The sequence below is a fragment of the Branchiostoma belcheri genome, unplaced genomic scaffold (genome assembly GCF_001625305.1).
Source record: "Branchiostoma belcheri isolate BF01 breed outbred unplaced genomic scaffold, Haploidv18h27 scaffold19, whole genome shotgun sequence".
NCBI classification, from domain to species: domain Eukaryota; kingdom Metazoa; phylum Chordata; class Leptocardii; order Amphioxiformes; family Branchiostomatidae; genus Branchiostoma; species Branchiostoma belcheri.
In genome coordinates this window covers 2,055,594-2,079,297 of record NW_017803379.1, presented here as the reverse complement: position 1 = coordinate 2,079,297, position 23,704 = coordinate 2,055,594, and the positions used below count along the sequence as shown (strand labels likewise).

Below are 23,704 nucleotides of genomic sequence, written 5' to 3'. Positions count from 1 at the left end.
AAGCGAATAACACTAAAACATGAGAGCTCGCAAGTACTTTAGCTCCGAAGTGAAACCGAGAAGAGCAGAATGTGCAACCCCCATCGTATGCCCAACTTTAAACCGTTCTAAAGGAAATAAACAATAGATGCACCTGTCCCACACAACCTGTGACAGACCCTAACAGTGTCAGTAATGTACTACCCCTCATTGAATCACCCTCAAGGCTGGGCACTTTCGAGCAAATGGATAAACTTTAATTTACTCCATGTATGCTGATGGTTTTTATTGTCCAGACTCTAAACATAGAAACTCTTAGTGAAATATCCTGACTGACAACCAAGCGACATTTCGCCCTCCCACCGGCCACCCAACAGTTCTCAGGGCAGGTCAAAGGTCTGCCCATCCCGGACATGTTTATTTTGTCTACATCAGAAGTATTTTATCTACACAACGTTTACTAATCCTGTAACTTGTCACACGGGCCTATCTGTGCAGATACAGTAACATCGTAACTTGGTTACGTCTTGAGCCATATCGTACCATGCTCTGTTTTACGATGATGGGTAGCAGAGTGCTTTCTGTCTCACTTACCTGTGTTGTGAGAAGGGCCTCCTGTACTGTAATAGGAGCAAAGCGACCAGACCCGTTCAAGAAAATTACATCTTCTGTAAATTAGGTTTTACCATGTGGGTCTTTTACAAACTAACTACCTGTACATTGTTTATCTCTTTCTGTGTGCTTGGGTGCTTTGATTGCTGGGTAGTTTCATTAGGTACTCATAGTGTCTGTGTAGCCCTTCCATCCTGACTGCTGTCGAAAATGTAGTTTTCATGGTGACAAATTGAATGGTAACTGGTCAGAAGGAAAACTGTATCGTCTGGCAGGAAGACAGGTTACTGACATCCTCCAAATGTTCCTACCCGGACAAGATTCGTCCGTCTGCTCTATTCTCAATCAACGTTTCGAAAGGCCCCATAGGTGCAATAGAACATGTTTGATGATCACAGACCAACCATGTTTCCTTGTAGTATCGGTGCTACACAATGTTAGTGGTGATGTAGTTCTGCAATTTACGCAACAATATAATCGCCAGTGTAAACCCTACACAGGATGCGTTTGACAGATGCACAAACCTACCAACCGCGAGTTAAAAATAAATTCGTGTCAAGAGTGGATTAGCTACCTGTTAGGAACAGTACACAAACACAACTTTCCTGGTAATGAAGGATGTGTTGGCTCCCCTTCTGTTCTCAAATACTTTCTTTAAACATCACACATACCGTATATGGTGAAGAATGGGTGTTGGTGGCCCTCTAAGGGTAATACCCAGCATAAAGAAATCAGTCCTTCCCTCCAACGATACTTGGCATCATTACAATCGATACAAGCGCTCCAATTCCCACGGTATTCTATCCGCATAATTACACTGTGCAACTCACACTCACCTGCTCCGTGTGGTATTAACTTGTAACATTAAACCTTCAAAAAAGCCAGGAGGTCTCAGTCGAGGCGTGACAAGAACGCTGTTGCAGTAGTAGTGTGGAACTCTCGACCGCAGACCGCAGGAACACGACTAGCTTGGGTAGAGATAACTGTTACTTCTCAAGGGCCTGTTCACCCGACTAGCACTGTCGCAAGGACACGTTTGTGTGTGTACGTGTGTGTCCTTCTCACACAAAGTCAGCCCGTAGAAAACATCTCCCTGTGAATGAATCACTCGCGCCCTTTTCCTCTCAAACGATCGCCTGCGTTTATCGCAGGAACAACTGCGACATAACAAACACAGGCATATTTCAGATAAGAGGCAGCTTACTCTTAGCGAAGCTCATTTTTTTAATGATTTATATTGTGCTCATAAGTGCCTCTTCTTGGGAAAGGATTCGTCACAAATTTGTCCTCACATAGGAACTAAAATTTGACAGAACGTCGTTCAACAAACGCAGCAATTTTGAGGAAATTCCTGTCCTTTTTTTTTTACATGCAAGCTTTAGAACTTAAGGTCATGTTTTTAACATCACATTTGTTCAGCCGGGAACGTTTCAAAACATGTCTATTTCTGACGACAGTCATTATGTTGTATTGCATAGCGACGTGATTGTTGAAATACTACGTTTTCTTTACCCTTTGTGTTGAACTTGATGTTTTGGACGGTGCAGCTTTGCTGAGTTTGAATATTCTGCAATACATTACATCATTATTTCTTTTTGCAAACTCAAAACACTACATCTTATAACACTAGTTCTATCAACACATGCGGATAGAATTTCTCTCGAAATCAAACAACTGGACTTTCCGCCAGACGTGTTATTGTCAGGAACACGTGGAAAAATGTACAACTTATGACTCACGGCGCGGCACACGATATGGAACTATTCCAACACGCCTGTCAGTACAAACCTAGCAGAGGCCTGTTGGTATATCGCGGTGGGGTGGTCGCAGCATCGTCATAGATGAATAAGAATGTTTGGTAGCTTCATCGAAGGCATGTCTCTACGTGCATATATAAGTCTTGGCAAAATTCACATCAAAATTCACATTCCCGAGTTATAACCCTTTTGCGGTTCACATTGACTGAAGCACAAAGTGAACGTGATGATCCCCAGACGTTGTGAGTGAGTATGGAAGTATATCAGGTATGTAGAGTTACACATAAGACTTGTTGTGTCTTTGTGGGAGGCCCATATGTTGCATGGTTGAAGTAGAATTCGACCGTATATTTTTGGTCGAGGATCTAAACATTGGGTAAACATTGGGATGTGTTTCAAGGGCATACATACATTTATTTGAATCAAGTGAGTGTGTGTATGGGGGCAATGCCTGTATGAACGAAGGTATTCTCACCAAAATCAAGCAGCAGCCAGCAATGGACATTCTATTGAGATAAAAGGATTTATACGAATTTTTCCTATATCCAATCGCCAGAGTTATGCCGTAAAGCTAAACACGAGCCGCCTGAATCTGGGCTGAACACCAAAACGTTCGATAAAAACGTCAAACCCCACTTGACAAACGACAGTTTCCAGTAACAGAACCGAGATACCCCCCAAAAACTGCCTTCGCAGAAACAGTGTTTCTTTTCAGAGAATTCTGATGCAACGTCAGAATGGCTTGAAGAGCCTTGTGGTCTAAAAGCGCAGAATACCCAGGATTCCGTGGGATCGTCGACACAAAAGTCTTGTCGGAGCTACCTGCCAATCATTAGCTTGGCGAGGCGAGGTGTGGTCTGTGTAAACCGCAGGCTAGAGCTGACCCTAGGCGATTTGTGACCTTACACCTGGCAAGGGTCGACAATTAGTCACATACAGTGGGTTTGGGCTTCTTACTGATGATGATCCAGCTCTCTGAGAACATTTCTGAGCTCCTGTTCTACTGAGGCTAGGACTGTACCGACTCGAGGGATATCGGTGGTTTTGTTGCTGAGTGCTCACCCCCAATACATCGTCGCGCTGGCCGGGAGCATGGAAAGGCAAGTGCTCATATTAACAACTGTCGTTGCTCTTGTCATCGCGAAGACTTCGGCGTGGACGGTTGAAACCGATCGTCGACAAAGGAGGACCTGCGAATGTAGCCTTGTTCTTCCGTACAGTCCTTCGGAGCATCTCAACACCCGCGCCGAGACCAAGACGTGTTCGGTGCGGTCGGACGAACTCCGAGAGCTCAGAAAGGATGTTGGTTTGCTGCAGAAAGTACAGATCGGAGAGAGAATGCGGTGTAACAATTTCGCGGGACAACTCGCTAACGTGACAACCCTCATGTTTCAACTGGAGGACAAGGCACATCAGCAGGAGTCGTATCGGTCTTACTACGATAAAAGACTTGAAGCGTTCACAGAGGAAACCGTGCAGTTGCAGCGAGTTCTTACCGGACAAGAAAACTTCATCAAATTTTTGGAGGGTCGTCTGGAGGCCTTGCAAGGCGGCATGGGGAAAGTTAGCGATCTAAGCCGTCGCGTGGAGGCCTTAGCCCGAGAGGAGACCCAAAAACGCGAGGAAACGTCACAAAAGATGGACGAGTTCGACAGAAGAGTACAGGTCGCTGAGGAGAGCACGAAGGCTTTCCTGTGGCTCATGACAGAGACTCTCTCGAAGATTCCTGCAGCTGAAAGGAAGATAATGCAGGGGCTAAAGAAGGCGAAAACGCCCATAGCTGGCTCAGCACCCTCGGCAGAGCGTCTGAGCCCGCGGAAACGTGGGTCAGTAGGCCGGGGACACCCGACACACGCACAGGTGGGAGAGGACTACATACTGGACGTAAAGCCCAGAAGATGAGCCAAAACATACGCCCAGAACTTTGTTGACATATCACAGCTTATGTTATGGTCTGCCGTACCATATGGATGACCCAATATATTTGTCCTGGCCTTGTACGACATTTTGGTATACGTGCGGTTCCTTTGAGATGGTAAGACAGGGTTGTATTTTTCCCAAACAGCACTTGTAACATCTTATAAACATGTGCAGGTATCTGTAAATATTTACCACAACGCCTTGGACAAAAGACATCCTAGAAATATACTCAAATACTCTGGACAAGAATGTTGAAAGGAAAACAAATAGTTCGGTTGTAGCGTGCGTTTTGTGTGACTGGTAAGTCTTTGTCCATAGAAAGTTGTATCTATTGTCCGAGGTAAAATCTCCGTGTCTGGGTGAAGTACAGGGTGCGTGTGACGGTGGCTTTGCGGTTGAGCCGCGCGCCAAACCTGGATGTGCCGCCGGAGAAACAGGGCGGGGATGTCGTCTGTCTGTAAACTGTGTTAGTTTACATACGGGTCGGCTATTACCAGAAACGCGACGTCCCGAAAGTGTGCAGTGTTTGTTTTCCTTTGGCGTTTGTAGCTACAAAGCGAGGGCCCTTGGTGGCTCGAAACTGATGGCTACCACTTGTTAGGAAGCATGTTTTATGTTAAAGCCATTTGTAACGCGCAACCGATTCAGTTCATTCGTACAGAACTGTATCCGACAAGAGACTGAGTACAAGTTATCGGGGACATTACATATATACAGGAAATCCTGGGGAGGGGTGGAATATAATACAGTACTTGTGAATTGGTCAACTGGATAATTTTCTGCTATTAGCAAATGCCACAAATACCCAATTAAGACCTGCAAGAGATTAAGAGCTACAACAATGCATCTTTCGTCATCATTTTTGTATTAAATACTGTACTTATGTATTATATTAGAAGAGTACGTGTCTTTTAGATATCCAGCATGACAGTTTCTGTTATAGCTTATACCACATTACTGGTATCAGTATAATCACAACTGCACGGGGATTATGGTAGATTGTGCACGCCTTGTGGTAATGATGTTATCGTAGATAAGAAGCCCCCTTTTCTATCCTCTCTTCAATTAAGGCGAACTTACTCGCGCATGAAGCCTCGCAGTCACCACAACACAATGGGACACCTGCAGACGGATCTTAAATTAAGGCGTTCTGTGAAAACGCCTTGAAGAAAGTTAACACAAAGAGAACTTTGCTGTGAACAGCACCGGGCATTCTCTTATCATAATCTGATCGAAATATCATACAACAAAATGAATTCAACCTTTAGAGAATGCTTTCTTACACTAGATAAGCTTTCAGATTTTCTAAAGGTGAGCTAATGAGGTGGTTACTGAGAAGGGTATAATTTAGTTCGTTTTCTGTAATTGCTGTGAAAATCTGGTAATGACTAGTCATGGACCAACGCCCGTCACGAATGTCTTGGTGAATACTCCAAGTTGTCGTTCTTGAAATGACGTATGTTAACACGAAGAAAACAGATCAAAGTCTCTGTAGGCGTCTTGACATTATCAACTTGGGGCGGGTAAAGCCACACGCCGTTTAGACGGGATTTTCCAAATCTGCTGCGTGCACAAAATTAGGATATAATGGCGAGGATTTCGCACCTGGCCAATTCTATTACAACATAAGGGGGGGTTCTACAGATGGCAATTACCATCATTTTATCCTCAGGTCCCAGGCTTGTGGTAGGTTATAAACAAACAAACAAACAAAACTAATAGCTTGGTAAAATTATTACAATCATTAACATGACATAAATTTTCTCAAATGCAACTGATATTACAACACTAGTATATCACGTAATATCATTCAATATGGCCATCCATCCATTGATACCAATATTCCTGTACGATCCAAGCCAGAAGTCACAACACACATGCAGGCCCCGCAGTGTCTATTGAAGTTTTGCCGTGTTTGCGTGAGACTGACTCTAACGAGATAGGTTCTACAGAGCGCCTCCAGGGAGTCATCCTACAAAGGACGGAGCTAGTTTTCCAGACTATGGCAGAAACCACATGGACGGGAGGTAAACAGGAAAGGAGACAGGAAGGAAGACGGCGGGAAAAAGTTTGAGAAAAAAGGATGCACTGAGTTATATCAATATTATGTAGCATATGCATATCCCTGTGCCAGGGATCCCCGCAGCAGTATAATCAAAGCCTGGATTGTGTATGTGTGTGTATGTGTTTGTGTACATTGTACATGTGTGTGCGCGTTTCCGTGTTTATGATGAATGATCCCGTACAAGACCAGGCTATAGATTTACTGTCCCTTTCCCCTAACTACATATAACACCTGTGCGGCGGCTGGTTCAACCTTCTCACTTTAAGGAAGTGGGAAGAACCACTGAAAACCAGTTATTATAAGTCATTTTTAGATACGAAAGATAAGGTACGTATGTGGGGCAAACCACCGTACCAGTTTTAAATATTTACACAGTTCAGTAAAAACCCAAGGGTCATCACAAAAGGGGGTATCATTTAAAACATATAGGGTCATGTTAATGCTTTCAGTAACATACATGTAGGTCTTCCTTTTGCCCATAAGTTCATCTTAAGGATTGTGGATAGAGAATGATTCTCCTGCAAACAGGACATGCGATTCATCACACTTTTGTCAGGGTTTTATAAAACCTTAGGGATAACATAACAAACGCTTAGATATTACCAACAATCTCGTATAAGAATATTACAGGAAGAAAGAAAGGACATTTATACTTTTTTCTGTTTATTGTTGCCTGTAATTCATAAAGCATACAGGTGACCTAGCAAAGCTATACATCAGTGCAGCATAGCTATTAACATGTTTATACATGTTGTTTGGTCAGCCATATTGAATAGTCTTGTACCATACACAAGGATAGGAAAGCAAACTATTAAGCTTCAAGGAGAGGAGACAAGTTGGATACATGTAATTTCATGATCAGTTTTGTGGAGCCCTTAACAAAGAAGCATCCCCAAACCTTAAAGAAAGCTTCGGACAGGTGAATTTTTTGTTGTTGAATACATTTGTCAAAATTTCATTGGCATTCACTTGATTTTGATAGCCCACCCCCCACCTCACAAAACAACATGATAGCCCTTTTGCAGCAGAAATTAAAGATTACATCCATCAACACTGCAGACCTCTTACTCAGCAGTCATGTAGCTTCGGGTACAAGTTTGTACACAATAGTTAGTGTGTACACTGATACAGGTCTGATCCTCTGACATTTCGGTTACAAAGAGATAGGGTTCTCCTCTGAGGCATATCCACAAGCACTGTACACACAATAGTGGGGAAGGTTAATCAGAGGATTTTACCATTCTACATATACGTATGGCCCTTTTTTCAACCTTTAATACGTATAAGAAATGCACTGGTACAATTTGACAGAACACTACATTTTTTTTAAACAATTTTTTTCATCTTCCCTCAATGAAAAGAGGTCCAAACTAACAAGCATTGGCATATTGAAGGCTGGACAACCCACGATGTAAACTCTGGACATTTTTATCTCCTATTCAAGAGAGGAAAGAAAACAGCCAATACCTTTCTTCAGTGGACAATAGGAGAGATAACCACAAGGTAGAAAATACACCATGGATTTTGTGGTTATCTGAGAAGGCAGCAATAATAGATTTCACTGTCAGACAACCAATCAGATTTCTTCCACAAATTCAATGCAAACTCTTATTTAAGATTCTTTTCAGCTATGATAAAGCCTGCTCTCCAAAATGACATCCATTCATTCTTTCACTAGCCTGGATGCCGTGGTAGCCATAGACAATAGGGAGCTGATGGTAACTGCGGAGGATGGCACCCAGGCTATTCTTTCACTGCAGTGCAGCAAAACCTGTTGGGTGTTTTAAGTAATAGGAGAAATTCTATAGGCAGTACTAGGCAGATTTTGAGCAACCTGGAATGACATTGCCTTAGAAAAAAAAAGATAAGTGCATCTTTAATATAGCATAAACTGCATTTAGAATGGCTCTATAGTGTTCATAATTTTTGCTAACTACTGAGAGACAATGAAAATGATAACCTTGGTTTGAAGACTGATTTTCAGTTGTGGGACTCCTGGTCCATACCAAGTTTGTGATTGAAACTTTAAGACATTTTGTGAAGAAGCCAGGGGAAATTTTCCTTCCCAAATTTTGTAAGTTTTGAGAAGGTTTCCATTATGATATAACTGGCATGTTGCCAATATCTATTGAATTGTTTCGTCTATCTATCACAAAATAACACAAAGGAAATGTAAAATACATTAAGTGGCAAATTCACTAATGCTGTCAATACCATCATAACTTTTGGTAAACTACATGTTTATGATGAAGTTGGAACTAAATGTTCCCATCATGAATACTGTGATGTACATGTGGTTCTGTTGAAAGGTGCAGAATAGTGTGTACTAGCTACAGTTTCTAATATGGCCATAATGCCCCCCCCCCCCCAATCTCATGCTAGCCAATCTGTTTCTGTACCTTCAAAGTAAAAGAAACAATCATGCATCTTTGCACAAACACTTATGAGCAAATGTATGTCAGAAAGATGCAGGAATTCTTTTCTTGCCATATTTTCCTGCCCATCACCTCCACACATGATATCTTTAGAATGAAGAGAAGAAAACAAAGTTGTGTGGTGGGCACATGGCAAGGCCCACTGTGACTGTTGTACATGTCCAATTCTGAGCAGCAGCGACCAGACAAGAAGCTACATGATCTGGAAGATTTTCTTCAGCTCGATCATGAGCTGCCAGTCTGACTTGGTCATGTCCTCTCGGAACCAGTCCTTGATGGCATCGATTCCTTCTCTACTTATCTGTAAGCAGAGAAAAATTACAGGTAAAAAACCTCAGGAAAAGAAAGACAGTTCATAATTTAAATAGTGGCATCTGTATCAGTATAGCCAGTATAACCACCCTTCAGCGTAACACACCAGCTTCGCAGGCACGCAGTGCGGTGGCAACTGGCAATATTACACTGAACGATCAGTTACCCCAACCTTTGCACATCTAACTGCAGGAGTTGTTTAAAGCTATCTGCATAGGCTTCTCTATGTTACTACTAAAATAAGACAAGTTGTACTTGCATGACTTTGTAATAAAACTTACACTTTCTTATTGTAATGCCAGGGAGCAAAGTAGGGCAGCAAAGTTTACACATAAAACCATAAGCCATCTACATTTGTACATGGAAATGCCTTGTAGACTTACCTTGCTAAGGAGAATATCTTTTTCGTCAAAGTGTCGGCCGAACAGTTTGGGTGTTTCCCCTGGAGTGTTCTCTATTTTGACACAGACTTCGGAGCCTTTCCTGGCCATGTCAACTTGCTTGTGGTTCACCTCCAGACTAGTCACCACGCCCAGGTCAAGAACCTAAACGAACAAAATCAGCAGTTGTCTTAAGACTTCATAACAATTTCTTTAATGAATGATATGTGTCACAAATTACCACTATTCTAACACAAAGAGTAATAATGAATGACAAATTGTTTGTGAGCTTTGTAGCCTACGTTAAAGAAAACTATTATCAGATGGTTAGTACATATGACTATGATGGTGACTTTGTGGGATGTGACTCAAAATATAAATCGAAAATCATGTGCATCCTTAGCAGGGAACATACTAACTGCACAAGACTGAAGGAGTCTGTTCAAAACAGTGTTTTTTGTATCAAATGTAGGCTGGAAAATTGCCAATCATAAATGCACTTCCACAGTGATCTTCAAAGCTATAGCTTACTTTGTCATCTTTCTTGACACAGATGAGACTCCCCTGTCTGACGACACCAGCTTCAACGTTCACACCTACAACTATGGGGTCCCTGGAGTTAAAGACACAGTTTGGCAGAACACGCAGCTTGCACGGGAAAATGGCAACATGTCGCAATTCCTCCTGTATAGAATACACCAGAAGAACAGTCAGATCCATCAAAAGCCTGCAGTTCTCCTTTGTTGTATTCACATATTGCAGTAATAGAAATAATCTTTATTTGCAAAGTCATGCCCAAAGGATAATTGCATGTACATGTACAGTATCAAAGCAAAGTACAGCAATAGGGAACACACAGCTACATGTACTATCTGTTCAACTTACATGTATATTACTCACATTCTACATACCCGGTAATGAGTGGGTTTTCTGATCTTAGCAGAAATGTAGTCTTTTGATGATCTTTTGAATGGTGAAAGGATGGGGAAATGACTCTGCTATAAAGGTAGTATGTATGAAAGTTGTGGTCTGACCTGTTTTTGTTTCTTCATGTCCTCCCTGTACTTCATGAAGCTGTCAAACAGGTGGTAGATGATGTCAGCAGTGAAGACACGGATCCCCAGGCTGTCAGCCAGCTCCTGAGCATCACGCTCCACACGGACATCAAACGCTAGGATCACTGCATATCTGAAACAGAAGTGTTGAGAGGATGTACACCATATTCATCTGAAAACCATAGACACTGTTTTTCATCAACGATTCACAGCAGAAATTTTCATTTTTTTCATGATCTGTTGACATGCTTTACTACCTGCATATAAAGGGAAATACTTCCCTAGTGTTTCTCCTAAATAATCATAAAAGAAGTACAATATATCTCCATGTATCGGGTATACATGAATGTCTACTTACTGACTGTCATGCTCCAACATGATGGAGGCCTTCATCACATCCTTCTTATGGACTGGTCCAATGTTGATTCCTGCAAACTGTCAATAAACAACACATTAACCCATTTAAAACACAAATTAACCCATTAACTAGTTAATCAACAAGACCTTTTGCCTTTAGTTCTTTAGAAAAATCATTTCTTGACTTCTTGTATTGAGACAATGGTCCAGAGTACTTACTGGAATTTTTGAAGTCTTGAGGAACTCCAGGAGTGCTTCCAGAGAGCCGAGAGTGGAGGCCTGTACGTACACACCCCTCTCCTGTACACGGATAGTCTCCAGGGTCTGCTTCAGGATACGGGCTACCTCTTCCTACAGGACACAAACAATGGACGCAAAATACTCAATTAGTCATTTCATTTAGAGCGTGCACACATTATATCTTTTACCAAATCCCTTCATTTTAGTGTTTACTGTTTTCCCTTACCCACAAATCCAGCAGCATATTCCAATGGTGAAACCATACTGTTGAACATATTCAAAACAACTGCAGTATACTCATCATGTACCCACTTTGCAAATGTCCACTTCATCTTCTTTGTAAGCCACCAGAAGAGGAGTCCCTGCCAAGGCCCTGTCCAAGTCTTTAGCCAGAACTTTGACTCCCTGAGCACCAATTATCTCCTTGTGTGTCTCATACTTATTCTGAAATAGAACACTCATGTCAGAGAAAGGTACACAGCATTTCATATTTCTTTTTTTTTCAACATTTAATTCTATTTCAACATTTAACAAAACAACACATAGTGGTCACCACTGGACATAAAATAATGAGACAAAATAATATGAAAAAGAGAATGTCCAACATACAGGGACAGAATTTGAGTATTAGAGCATTACATAGTTCAATTATCTATTTCCTGAGTCCACAAAGGTTCATAAGGCAGTTTCATAAGGCAGTCAGTAGCATTCTTAAACACATTGTGTCAAACTACATAAAGATACTAGAAAGTAACTTAAGAGTGTTACCTTGACTCTGAGCTCCTTGAGTGGCTGTGGCATGAGCAGACTCCTGATCTGGGTGACAATCGGGCCCTCCTGTCCTGCCACGACGATCGTCTCCCCCTCGTGTAACCTCCCATTCACCAGGATCACGTCTATTGTTGTACCCAGACCTGTGATCTGTTTTACCTGAGGCAAAGAAACCGTAGAATTACAGGACTCGTTTTGAGAAAACATTTCTTTTTGTGTTGATGTTCGTCTCATACTCATAGGCAACAAAAACTAGCAGCCAACCATCTGTTCCTTTGCTGTGTTCCAATAGCCTTCCTATTGTGATCTCTGAGACTGACTGCTAACTATGAATACCATTGTCCCAATGAAGTAAATTTCCTGCAGTGCATTAGCAAATCACTAGGTGGCAGTCATATATGGTCCATTACCTCTAGTGTTGTACACTGAAGGCTCTCACTGAAGGCCAGTCTCTTGGCCAGTAGAGTCTGGGACAGCTCCACTATCAGGCCCATCAGGTTGCCCATGCCGTCTCCGGAGTGTGCTGATGTCGGCACCATGGACACAAAGGTTTTGGGGTCTTTGTTCTCATAGAACAGTGCCACATTCATACTCTGTGGAGGTACAGAAGGAGAAACATCAGAACAGAACTTCTATTAACTGTTGGAAACCACACAGTTGGGAGTTCGAATCTCGGCTGTTATCACTCATGCACGCTACTGGAAAGTGTCACAGTCCTAAAGACAGCACATTAAGCTGTGGTCCACTGTTCATTGCGCTTCTCCAAAAGAGCTACGGAGATTTCCCTGGTACAATGGACTGTACATAGATGTCTGTCTTCTCTGTCACGACCACTGGGAGATTAGCTCTACAGTGAGCTAAAACTGGATCAAGATCCTTTCCTTTACAGGATAAATACAAAGTTGTGGTGAAAACTGACCTGTTCTGCAAACTCAGTGATGGCGACTTTCACCCTCTCATCAAACTCATCCTTCGTGTTTCTCTTCTGTTTCTTTATCGTGTCACGAACGTCAGTGTTTGGGCTGGGTTTCCACTCGTACAGACGGTCAATCTATGTAGGCGTAAAAAAAGGAAAAGAAAAAGTATGTTTCAAAACTATAGACAAGATGGTGTAGAAAAAAACACCCGTGCTCTACTATGTGAACCAGTCAGAATTGCCCTGAGGAATTTAAGGTGTCGGCAAAAAGGTGGCTAAATGAACCTCTTGGTTGTGTAAAAACAGTCTCATTATTCAGTGACTTACCAACCTGATGAAACTTTTCACAAAGAGCAGAAAACATCCTTTCTTGAAAAATATCAATATAAGTAAAGAGAAAAGACAGACATTCCTACCTTGTTCAAGGCTATAACAAAAGGAGTCTTCCTGGCCTTGAGCAGGTTGAGAGACTCGATGGTCTGAGGTTCCAGTCCGTGCATGATGTCCACTACAAGGATGGCGATGTCACACAGGGAGGAACCACGGGACCTCAGGTTACTGGGGAACAACAAGCACATACTTAATGCAACATATCTTCACTTGTGTAACATTAACAAGTTAAGAACACAACTTACATGTGCTTAATGTTACATATCTTATCGCTTGTGTAATATTAACAACATAACTTACATGTACTTAATTGAACTGCATTTGGTTTGTACAGCTAGCACTAATACAGTAGAATTTTGTGTATTTAATCTGCTGTCAATCAAGAGCTGATAGTAGGTTGTACATGTATCCTAATATGCTTGAGCCAAGAAATAGTATCCATGTGGGTGAACTTGCAGTTCAGATATGATCGGACAGGTGTCTCACCTGAAGGATTCGTGGCCAGGTGTGTCGATGATCAACAGCCCAGGGAGCTTGATGTTGAATTCTGAGAACTGGAAGAATTAACATTATGTTTTAACACAAATCTTGTCATTTTACCTGGTCTATGATTGGTCAAAATCAGAGACATTACATGTGACAGAGCAGACCATTGGAGAATGCTTGTCATAATTACGCTTAGTGTTTTTGGTTTCCTGACCGACCATAACATTAATTTTCCTAGGCCTTACACAATGGCTGAATGTTTTGTGATGAAGAGTGGGTGTGTTACCTTTCTGACCATCTTGGCCTGTTCCCTGATGGCGTCTACAGGCACCATGGTGGCTCCAATCTGCTGGGTGATGCCCCCTGCCTCCCCATCCTGAACATGGGTGTGTCTGATCTGGAACCAACACAGAAACATCAGTCTAGAGGTTATTCTATCCTAATTTACACATTCACAGACAATAACAAAACTACCCTCCTATCAGCACAGACACATAGCTGTTATCCAGAGCTTCAGATATTTTGCTGACAATCCTTAAGGAACAACATTAACACCTTCAGACAATGCACATAACTGATGTAATAATATAGCATAACACATGTATGCAGTAGCTAACCTTGTCTAAGATCTTAGTCTTCCCTGTGTCCACATGTCCCAGGACAACCACCACAGGAGAGCGCAGCTTGTCAGTGCTCCTGTTCTTCTCTGCCTGCTCTTTTCTTTTCTGTGATAAAAAAACAAACAGGCTATTTACACCAACCAATCTATACTGTAAGCATACCAAATTGACCTTATCCTAAAGAACAAACTACAGATCTTGTCTGAACGTTAGAAGAAATGACATCAATAATAAAGAAGCATACAGAAGGGTAGAACAGTAAGACTTCACACCTCTATTCTGGCCTGTGCTACTTCTCTGGGAGTTAAAGATGTTTCCCAGAGGTCTTCTTCACTCCCTGACTCAGATTCTGACTCGGACTCTTCTTCTTCATCATCATCTTCTTCCTCTTCATCTTCCTCTTCTCCTTCCTCTTCTTCTGTCTCTTTGCTTTCCTGTCTTGACACTTGATCGACTTGTTTCTCCTGTGATGGATGATGTATAGAATATGTGAAAAAGGAATTCCACACATTATGATTGTGTATCAAACAGTATCAAATATATAGGAACTGAGAGCATAGGCATGGCAACATATTGTTTACCTTTTCAACTGTGGGTACTACTTCCTTGGTTTCTGGTGTTTTTTCTGCTGTTTCTTTCTCTTCCTTCTCGGCCAATTTTTCCTCTGTGAAAAACAGACAAAGCAAAATCGTTACTCTTTCTTCATTGTCTGATACAATAGAGAAACTATCTTTTCAAAAGATCTTTTAAAACTATCTGACATTGTTCAGAAGATTAGAAATTCCCACCTTTCTTTGCTTCATCATCACTCAGCATCTCTTCCCAGGTATCCAGCTCTTCCTCTTCCTCCTCCTCCTCCTCCCCCTCTGCTGTTGGTTCTTCCTCCTCCTGTACTTCCTCCCCTTCTGCTGCTATCTCTGCTGCCTCCTCTTTTTCCTGTTCTTGTTCCTTTGCTTCTTCTGTTGGAACTGTGGGCTCCTGGTTTTCAACTGAGGAAACAAGAAGAAAATACTTCTTTTCAGTAACATTTATGATCATAGCATTAAAACAAGTTAAGGCAGCTTAGACAGACAAGTTAAGTTTGATACAAGAAAATAATTTGCTTAAGCAGAGCTGAATTTATCATGACATCTAATAACCAGTCCGGAATGCTACCCATCTTACCTATTACACATCAATACTACAAATACAACAGCCATCTCTTAAATCTTACCTTTCTCCTTCTTCTTGTTCTTGTTTTTGGAACCGTATCTGACTGGTTTCTTCTGGACTTCATCCTTACTGGGAACATCAAAACCTGAGAAAAGGAGAAGGTAATTTTAAAAATGCTCATGTTTCAAATGTCAGAGATTCATGGATTTCAGAGAAGTTGCTATTGTCTGAACATACTACTGCCAGTACTGGTATGATAATCTCACCCTGGGCCCTCATGGCCTCCAACATTTCCTCAGCACGTTTCCGCTGCTGTTTCTGCGCCGCTGTCAGGAGCTTGCCTTCCTTCTTCAGACGTTCCTTACGTTCCTTTTCTTTCTGCTTCTTCTTTTCCTTCTTTTCTTTCTCTAGTCTTTCCTGTATGATGTTAAACAAGTACAATCATGGTATAATCAAGATATCTACATACCTGGTAGGCTTAAATCTATTGCAATATATTTACTGCTAGCTCAAAAGTCTTCATTCTGAAATGTATATTTCCGACTTGACATTTTTTAATCATAAGTTTACCTGTTCTCTGCGTGCTTCCTCTGCCTCTTCCAGCCTGCGGATGCGTTCCTCTTCCTCCCTCTTCAGTCTCTCTTCTTCCTCCTGTTTTATTCTCAGAGCCTCCTGCATGGCCTTAACCATTGCCTTGCTGGGACCTACAAATTACAGACATGTGAAGTTCCTCTCACTACATGAACACCATTGCTAGGTATTCCTTAGTATGCTATGTACATGTATCTCTTTAGTTTACCATGAAAGCATTATACAATTCTGTACCTTTTCTTTTCTCCTCTTTTTCCTCTTTCTCTCCCTTTTTCTTTTTCTTCTTCTTTTTCTTGTCAGTACCTTCCTCTGCTCCTTCTCCATCACCTGATGTTGAAAAAAAACAAAAACAGGTTTCAAAAGTGCATGGATATTTCCGTACTTCTATATTAAATGCAAGATACTTGACTAATAGGAATTTAGGTGATGTTTTTCACATAATCATGAACCAATCTATGATATTGAATAAACAATCGCTTCTGATAGATTATACTCCTAAACTCAAAACTACACTATACGTGTGTACTCAAATAAAATTAGTATTATAATAATATAATTATTGACCTTCCTCCTCCTTAGCAGCACCCTCCTCTGGAATGGAAGTCTCAGTCTTGTCTTCATCCTTTCCTTCTTCTGTTTTTCCTTCTTCTGTAGTCTCTTCTTCCTTCTTTCCTCCAGCCTTCTGAGCAGCTGCTTCCTTCTTGGCCCTTTCTTTCTTCTTCTGTTCCTCTTTCTTTTTCCTTTCTCTTTCTTTCTTTTCTGCTTTTTTCTGGGCTGCTGTTTTTACAGTAGGACCTGTATCTTCAGCTTCATCTGGGTCATTTGCAGGTGTTTCCTTTGGTTCTTCCTGGAGACATAAAACACGAGGACATCTGAGCATTCTTAACTATTGAAAACTCAATTTTGCAATGCTAACAAACACAATGTAGTACATCACAAAATACTGATAAAATCATGGATATATTCCTACCTTGTCCCCCTCAGAAGGCGTGTCTGTAGTCTGTGGCACTGTTCCATTAGGCACAGCTGTGTCTGAAGGTTTGTCCTCCTGTGTTTCACCCTGTGGTTCTTTGGGTTTGTCTGCTGGTTTAGCAGTACCGTCTACACCCATGGAGAGGGCTTCCATCTCTTCCAACAAGTCATCCTCCCTGGAAGAGTCAGGAATAATCAGTTGTCTTTATCATACAATTACCAACTAATATGCAAGACTCTTGAGAGGCATCTAAAAAAGAAAGCTCTACTTTGGATGAATTAGTAAATGAATTTCAGAGTAGTAAGTTTTTTTTAGTAGTTTTGTTCCTCTCTCTAAAATTATTATAAGAAAATAAATTCATGTAAGTACATCAGGTGATACTTAACATTTCTAAAACCATTACAGATGTTGTCAACAAATATTACCAGTCATCATCCTTCTTCTTTCCCTTCTTCTTGGACTTCTTGCCTCCGGCGGCCTTTGGTCCCGACCCCTCGATCTCTGCCACCAAGTCATCGATGTTATCTGCAGCCTTCGCACCTGGATCCTCCTCGCCTACATCGCTGGATGGAGCAGAGACAAGACAGTTAACTTTGTCTCTGCTAAATCAGCACATGGTGGTTGGCTCAGAACCAAGAGGTCCTGGGTTCGATCCCCTGATATACCAATGTTGTGCCTTTGGGAAAAGCACTTTTGTGACTTTCCTTACTATATAGTGGAGTGATGGCCATGAAGTTTTTGTTCTTTGTCCATACCTCTGTAAAAATTATTATGTGCTGGTGTCAGGACGCGCAGAAATAGATACATTTCAAAATCTTAGCGAAATCTCCCCTTCTGTTTCACCAATCCCTATATGCTAGTTACAGAATTCTATGAATCAAATCTGCATATAGACACTATGATCCCAATGAAATCCAAGCAACAGTATCACTATGGCATCAAACCTTACCCCCCTCCCCCTCAAAATGTATGGAGAAAACTTGGCGCACTCGCGTCCGCATCGACACTCACATGTCCTGGTCTTGGGTCTTCTTCCCCTTCTTCTTTCCCATCTCTCCTCAACATGTACACAATTTGTACTGTACAAACAAGAAGGCGGTAAAAGATCTGACGGGAAAATGTCGTTAAAAATTGCACAATATGCCAGTTTTTGTGAGAAAATGTGTTCGTCCGTAACTCTCACATATGTTGCGACATCCACATGTGGTAACCTTTTGTTATCTGTGCTCTGATTGGCTTGCCCATGCGACGTAAATTTCAAGATTTGTGGCGAAATATGTCAACTAGAGTGAATTTAGGTGTAGGATTCTTTAAGAGTATGTAATTGTACACAATTGAATTAAATTATACGTAGACTAGTTCTTGAAATATTAGATTTTACCACGACGCAATATTTTATGTACACCAATCAGCAAGCGTGTTACAATGTCAGCCCTTAAATCCCGGCATCCATTGCAAATTATAACCTTTTACCTCTGACCTTTCATCGGACAGATGACAGGTGGCGGGAAATTTGACTATCGGATATAACGTTATAGTTTATACATGTACTCGTATATGCTATATTAATAATGTGTGGGTGCAATAAGAAGATCAAAATACATCAAGAAACGCCAGCGCTTTTCAGAAATACTAGAATTATCGACCAGAGATTGAAGCGTTAAAATCGCTAGTCATTCTTCATTCTACTTTGGTATCAAATCAACTTAACAGCCTATTAACGTTATACATGTATAAACTTTACTCACTGGACAGCTTTGAGCAACAGTTGTCATGGGAGGTACAGTTCGTTCCATACTACCACCACGTGCCTGCAAAGCCAGTGTTGTAAACAGTGAAGGGTAGCTATACCAGCCGAATGACTAGTAGATACAGGTGCCTTAACAAATATTTAGGTTGTAAGTCAAAGGGCAAATACCAGACTAGTTACACATTCACGCGCTCATGTCATGATGACGGTGTACCGCTGGTTAAATGTCTCCGCCTGTATTTTCTTCGCTGTGTTTGTATTTACTGCATGTGGTTGCAAAACTTCCGGCGGTAAGTAATAAGTATGCCTTGTTTACATAAAGGTGTGTCAATGCTCTTATAACTGGGGGCAAAACAACGACAAAAGCCGTCAGTCTATGGCTTCTGGACTTTGATCATTATTTTGTGTTGTTCAATGTAGAACTAATCAGTACATTTCATGTAACTCTAACGGTTTACAAAATCCTACTGCACTGACTTAAACCTTTTAAAGTTAACTTGAAAGTTTTTATTAATTGACGTTTCCTACTTTCACAAATGAGTGGTGTATGTACCCATGACATGGCTACTAGCACTAAAGCAGGAAACGCTTGTAACATTTCTGTGTCGATAACTTTCCACAGACGACAGCATGATAGGCACAACGACACCGCATCCAAACACCACGTCCTCAGTATTCCCGCCGGTGACACTCCAGCCGAGTAACTCTACCAGCGACGAGGCGTACATCGGGTTCATAGCGGCTACCGTCGCCTGTGTGTTCTTCGGAACCAACCTTGTACCTGTCAAGAGAGTAGAGACGGGTGATGGTAAGAATTTTAGTCACTCAGTTACTGTTCGGTTTAAATTTGCTATTAGAAACCAGAAGAAAACAACATTCTACATATAACTTGTGATTATTTCAAAGTAAAATAATTTCGATTTTAGTTCGTGAAAGCAACAACGTTGCTATATGTTTATTCTTATAGTTGTTGAATACTGAAGCCCGGTGTTGCTTTTCTCCATCTACAGGTATGTTTTTCCAGTGGGTGTTCTGCTCGGCAGTCTGGTGTGTAGGTTTGGTGGTGAACGTTATTCAGGGTTACCCCAAGTTTTACCCCATCTCTATGTTGGGAGGATTTCTATGGTGTACAGGTAAAAAGAAGCGATCAACACTCTTGAAAATTACTCAAAATTTGCAGTATGAACCTTTTTTTTAAATTGCAATGGAATACACAAGACTTTTTTACGTCCGTAGGTAATGCAGTCACGGTGCCAATACTGAAGACAATCGGACTGGGGATGGGCATGTTGTTCTGGGCTTCTGCCAATCTCCTGACGGGCTGGTTCAGCGGGAGGTTCGGCTGGTTCGGACTTAAACCCCAGGACAGGTTCACCAGGCCGGCGCTGGACTATATCGGGGTGGCATTAGGTTTCCTCAGGTGAGGACTAGGGTAAGAGAAATAGTAATGATGAGATGGAAATAACATATGCCCTGTCCATAAGTGACTCCTCTGTAAAGGTATCCAAAGTAGTGCAACATTAGTCAAGTGAGTTACGATGCGGACAAGAAATGAATATGGTGCTCTGCTGATTTTTCATCTCTCGTCTTTTTCAGACCCATCTTGTTTTCATTTGTGAAAAGTGACGTCATGGACAGACAAGCGACCGAACGCTCCCCGCTACTAGCAGCGGAAACAACGGAGGTTTTCCGTATTACATTTTTTATTTTCAGATAAATAGACTATCTAGGTCGCAAATTTTCATCGAAGTGCTTAAATTACCTAGAATCATCAGAACCATGAAAACCAAATTGGCGAAATCATAGTAAATTTGCAGGTCTATGACAAGAAATGATCAGAAATATGTGTCAAGGAACATAATTTGTGGTGCTTTTTTGTCCAACCAGGGAACAATTAACACCCAATATGAAAGGGATACTACTTTTACACGTGAAGAGTCGGATCACTCTTGGGTAGACATCCTTTCTCCTGTCCAGAAAAGAATACTGTGAGTATCATCGATCTCAGTAATGCATGCAGTAACTACTAGTAACTACTACATTGTACATGTAACGTTATAGCATAGGTACCTGTCTTGATTGTGTATATATTAAACACCTTGTCAGGTAACATTAGATGTATTTTGTGTACCACAGGGGTACCCTCATGGCGTTATTTGCTGGCTGTATGTACGGTCTGAATTTTGCACCGGTTCTTTACGCCCAGCAGCACTACAACGGAGCCACTGACGACGGTATGAAACTTGTACAATGCGCTGTGCTATCATATGTACTGGGCTTTGCGTTTTTCGTTTCGTTGTATTGTATAACTATGCAAGTGCTATGGCAGAAATGTTCTTCTATGACCCAGTAGTCTCATGGTTATGATACATTATAAAAATCTAATTCACTAATTTTTTTCTAGTCAGGGTTATGGTTATTGTTAGTGTTAGGGATAGTCAAGTTAGGGTTAGGGTTAGTGTAATAGTGTTAGTGTTAGTTTTAGGAGGCAGACGAAGCAGTTCATCTAACCATCACCATCCCTGTATATGTAAATCATTATTTCTCCCGTTATTTGCAGGACTTGACTACGTTTTTGCCCACTATAGCGGTATTTACGCCACATCTACTCTGTATTTCATCCTGTACGCTGTCTACATGAAGAACAGACCCAAAGTGTTCCCTAGAGCCATTCTCCCCACACTTCTATCTGGAGCCATGTGGGGCATCGCAGAGTCAGCCTGGTTTGTGGCCAACCAGAGGCTGCAAGAGAGCGTCAGCTTCCCAATAATCACAACGGTACTTCCTAACGTCTTTTGTATACAGCCTCTACAGCGTAAAATGCACTGTCTTTTTAATTAAACTATCGACAGGTGTCTTTTTGGAGGGGATCACAATGTTGATGTCGTTTTAACACTTTAACACATGTTATTTAAGAAGTAGCATATGAAGGCCATCTTTGATAGTAATTTTTTATCATTAAATGCATTCTTTGTACGTTTCAGGGCCCAAGCCTTATAGTGGCGTTATGGAGTGTTTTATACTTCCGAGAAATTAAGGTGAGCTTTTCAATAATCTCATCTTTCTTTGGTATCTACATGTATGAACATTTTGTTCTAATTTTGATGCGTATTTTTATAGTGTTGATTGTTATTTTGTTCTTCTCCTCTGTTAGGGCACACGGAATCTACTAATACTAGCGGTGGCAATGGTTGTGACAATCACCGGAGCTGTTCTAACTGGACTATCTTACTAACACATATAACAAAGAGCAATATCAGTTTTACATACAGGTCCTGTCAGTATTACAATTTCCCCAATGGTTAAGTAGTATTAAAGATATGAAGAGACAAGCCAAGCAATATAAACAAGAAAAATTAAAAAAATACTACGTACACAACTACAGGCTCATACAAATACGAGTACTTAATTGAGTCAGTTAAATTTCTACTGATATATGACGGCAAGAACTGGTTAGTCCGGGACCAAGACAGGATATGGTTGACCCGGATAATGAGAGAGGTACGACTTTCAGTAACAACTGTAGATTAGTTCGCACTGTGTAAATATACCAGAGTCTTCATGGACTTAACATGAACATGTATTCATCTGCTTCATATGCTTGATTGCGAGAGACCCATTCAAATCTCTGAGTGCTTCTGACTCCTCTTAATAAGTAACTCTTACACAAACAACTATTACGTCTCCCAACCTTTCACCCGACATGTCAATATACAAGCATGGACGGTCAGGAATGGCACAGTGTTTTTATTCTGTGTGGATATTTATGCTTATTCGTCTTTCCAGCGACCTGTCATTGCAAACAAGGTAAGCGTGCTTAAGCTTGTTGAATCAGCGTCAGATGTTCTTTGTGGTTTACAATTGTCCTCAAGACAAGATCGGCAAGTACACATTCATGCAATAGATTATTGGACTTTGGTCATCATCGATATCGCTAATCGTTCATGTCTGCGTTTGAGCAACATGTAACAGGGAAATTGCAAGTAAATACAACACATAAACACTGACCAAGTCATAGTTTTACCCGGCCCTAAGACTTAACCTGGCCTTAAAGAACAGGCCACATAGTTCTTGTATACCGACAGTTTGAGCGTATAAATATAACATTTATGTGCTGAAGTTATTTTTCGTACAGACAGAAACTCTCGTAATGAACCGTTGCATTTACTACCTTCGCAAGAAAATGGTACTACTACAACCACTCCAGCAAGTACCTTCACCGCGGCTCACATACAGCCAAGTAACTCCACAAAAGACGAGGCCTACATCGGGTTCATTGCAGCAGCTGTGTCGTGTGTGTTCTTTGGGACCACCCTGGTGCCCGTGAAGAGAGTGGAGACGGGAGATGGTAAGCTGACTACATGGAATAACATCAATTGCACCTATGTGTTATTCCAAGGAGGTTATAGTCTCCAGTACATGTATAACCACCTTGGTTATTGTCTTCGTCAGAAGGACTATGAAATTGTCTCGCCGGAGTGTGGGGAACTGCGGATTTTGCGTTATAACTCTGGAAGGCATGATTCGACGTCCATGATTTTTGGCAGGCAGATTACCGTTGTTGAGGCCAAAGTCAAGTACAAGTTTCGGCTTCGTGGGGGGTCCGTGCGTCACGTTAGTGCACCTTTTGTGTTTGTGGCTTGTTAGCAAGATAACTCAATTATTTGTAAAATGTTGATTATAATTCTTGGTGTGGTGCTTACTATTGTCGGGACCAAGGTTAAGTTCGTTACTGAGCTTCGTGGGGGGTTTCGTTGTGACTACAGGGGGCATTTTGTTAATTTTTCTTGTGAGCAGGATAACTTTTGTATGTGTGGATGGAAGTTAATGAAATTTGATAGGCATGTTACTGTGGTGGTCTCCAAGATTGAGTTCAAAGATGAGAGTCGTGGAGGTCGTTATGTCCCCGTAATAGGACCTTTTGTGTTTAGAAATCCCCCACC

At 41.4% G+C, this 23,704-nt stretch overlaps 3 protein-coding genes across 3 annotated transcripts; 2 read left to right on the top strand and 1 right to left on the bottom strand.

Annotated features, from left to right (window-relative positions):
* Nucleotides 1-3,153: 3,153 nt before the first annotated feature.
* Nucleotides 3,154-5,096, top strand: LOC109467788. The gene has a single exon (XM_019765838.1). The coding sequence runs from the start codon at nucleotides 3,441-3,443 to the stop codon at nucleotides 4,248-4,250; it is 810 nt and encodes a 269-aa protein (XP_019621397.1). The 5' UTR covers nucleotides 3,154-3,440; the 3' UTR covers nucleotides 4,251-5,096.
* A 1,897-nt stretch (nucleotides 5,097-6,993) lies between these two features.
* LOC109467996 (eukaryotic translation initiation factor 5B-like) lies at nucleotides 6,994-18,341 on the bottom strand. The gene is made up of 25 exons (XM_019766190.1): nucleotides 18,023-18,341; nucleotides 17,437-17,574; nucleotides 17,009-17,186; nucleotides 16,603-16,885; nucleotides 16,273-16,365; nucleotides 16,018-16,151; nucleotides 15,714-15,864; nucleotides 15,509-15,592; nucleotides 15,084-15,284; nucleotides 14,877-14,959; nucleotides 14,568-14,759; nucleotides 14,293-14,400; nucleotides 13,962-14,072; nucleotides 13,676-13,743; nucleotides 13,216-13,357; nucleotides 12,803-12,934; nucleotides 12,294-12,476; nucleotides 11,881-12,042; nucleotides 11,425-11,556; nucleotides 11,092-11,223; nucleotides 10,874-10,950; nucleotides 10,495-10,648; nucleotides 9,992-10,144; nucleotides 9,464-9,625; nucleotides 6,994-9,069 (listed from the first exon to the last, which is right to left on the bottom strand). Exons 1-25 carry the CDS (start codon nucleotides 18,061-18,063, stop codon nucleotides 8,962-8,964), a joined length of 3,402 nt encoding a protein of 1,133 aa, XP_019621749.1. The 5' UTR covers nucleotides 18,064-18,341; the 3' UTR covers nucleotides 6,994-8,961.
* Nucleotides 18,342-18,963: 622 nt separating this feature from the next.
* On the top strand, nucleotides 18,964-22,230 carry LOC109467761 (transmembrane protein 144-like). The gene is made up of 8 exons (XM_019765812.1): nucleotides 18,964-18,997; nucleotides 19,384-19,569; nucleotides 19,772-19,894; nucleotides 19,998-20,181; nucleotides 20,898-20,995; nucleotides 21,322-21,539; nucleotides 21,746-21,799; nucleotides 21,916-22,230. Exons 1-8 carry the CDS (start codon nucleotides 18,964-18,966, stop codon nucleotides 21,994-21,996), a joined length of 978 nt encoding a protein of 325 aa, XP_019621371.1. The 3' UTR covers nucleotides 21,997-22,230.
* Nucleotides 22,231-23,704: the final 1,474 nt, after the last annotated feature.

Coding starts and splice junctions, on each gene's coding strand:
- LOC109467788 (XM_019765838.1), top strand. CDS start 3,441: ATGGAAAGGCAAGTGCTCATATTAACAACTGTCGTTGCTCTTGTCATC.
- LOC109467996 (XM_019766190.1), bottom strand. CDS start 18,063: ATGGGAAAGAAGAAGGGGAAGAAGACCCAAGACCAGGACAT. Junction 16,886..17,008: donor CGCCTTCTGAGGGGGACAAG/GTAGGAATATAT, acceptor TTATGTCTCCAG/GAAGAACCAAAGGAAACACC. Junction 10,649..10,873: donor ATGTTGGAGCATGACAGTCA/GTAAGTAGACAT, acceptor CTTCTGTTTCAG/ATATGCAGTGATCCTAGCGT.
- LOC109467761 (XM_019765812.1), top strand. CDS start 18,964: ATGACGGTGTACCGCTGGTTAAATGTCTCCGCCT. Junction 19,570..19,771: donor GAGAGTAGAGACGGGTGATG/GTAAGAATTTTA, acceptor CTCCATCTACAG/GTATGTTTTTCCAGTGGGTG. Junction 21,800..21,915: donor TATACTTCCGAGAAATTAAG/GTGAGCTTTTCA, acceptor CTCCTCTGTTAG/GGCACACGGAATCTACTAAT.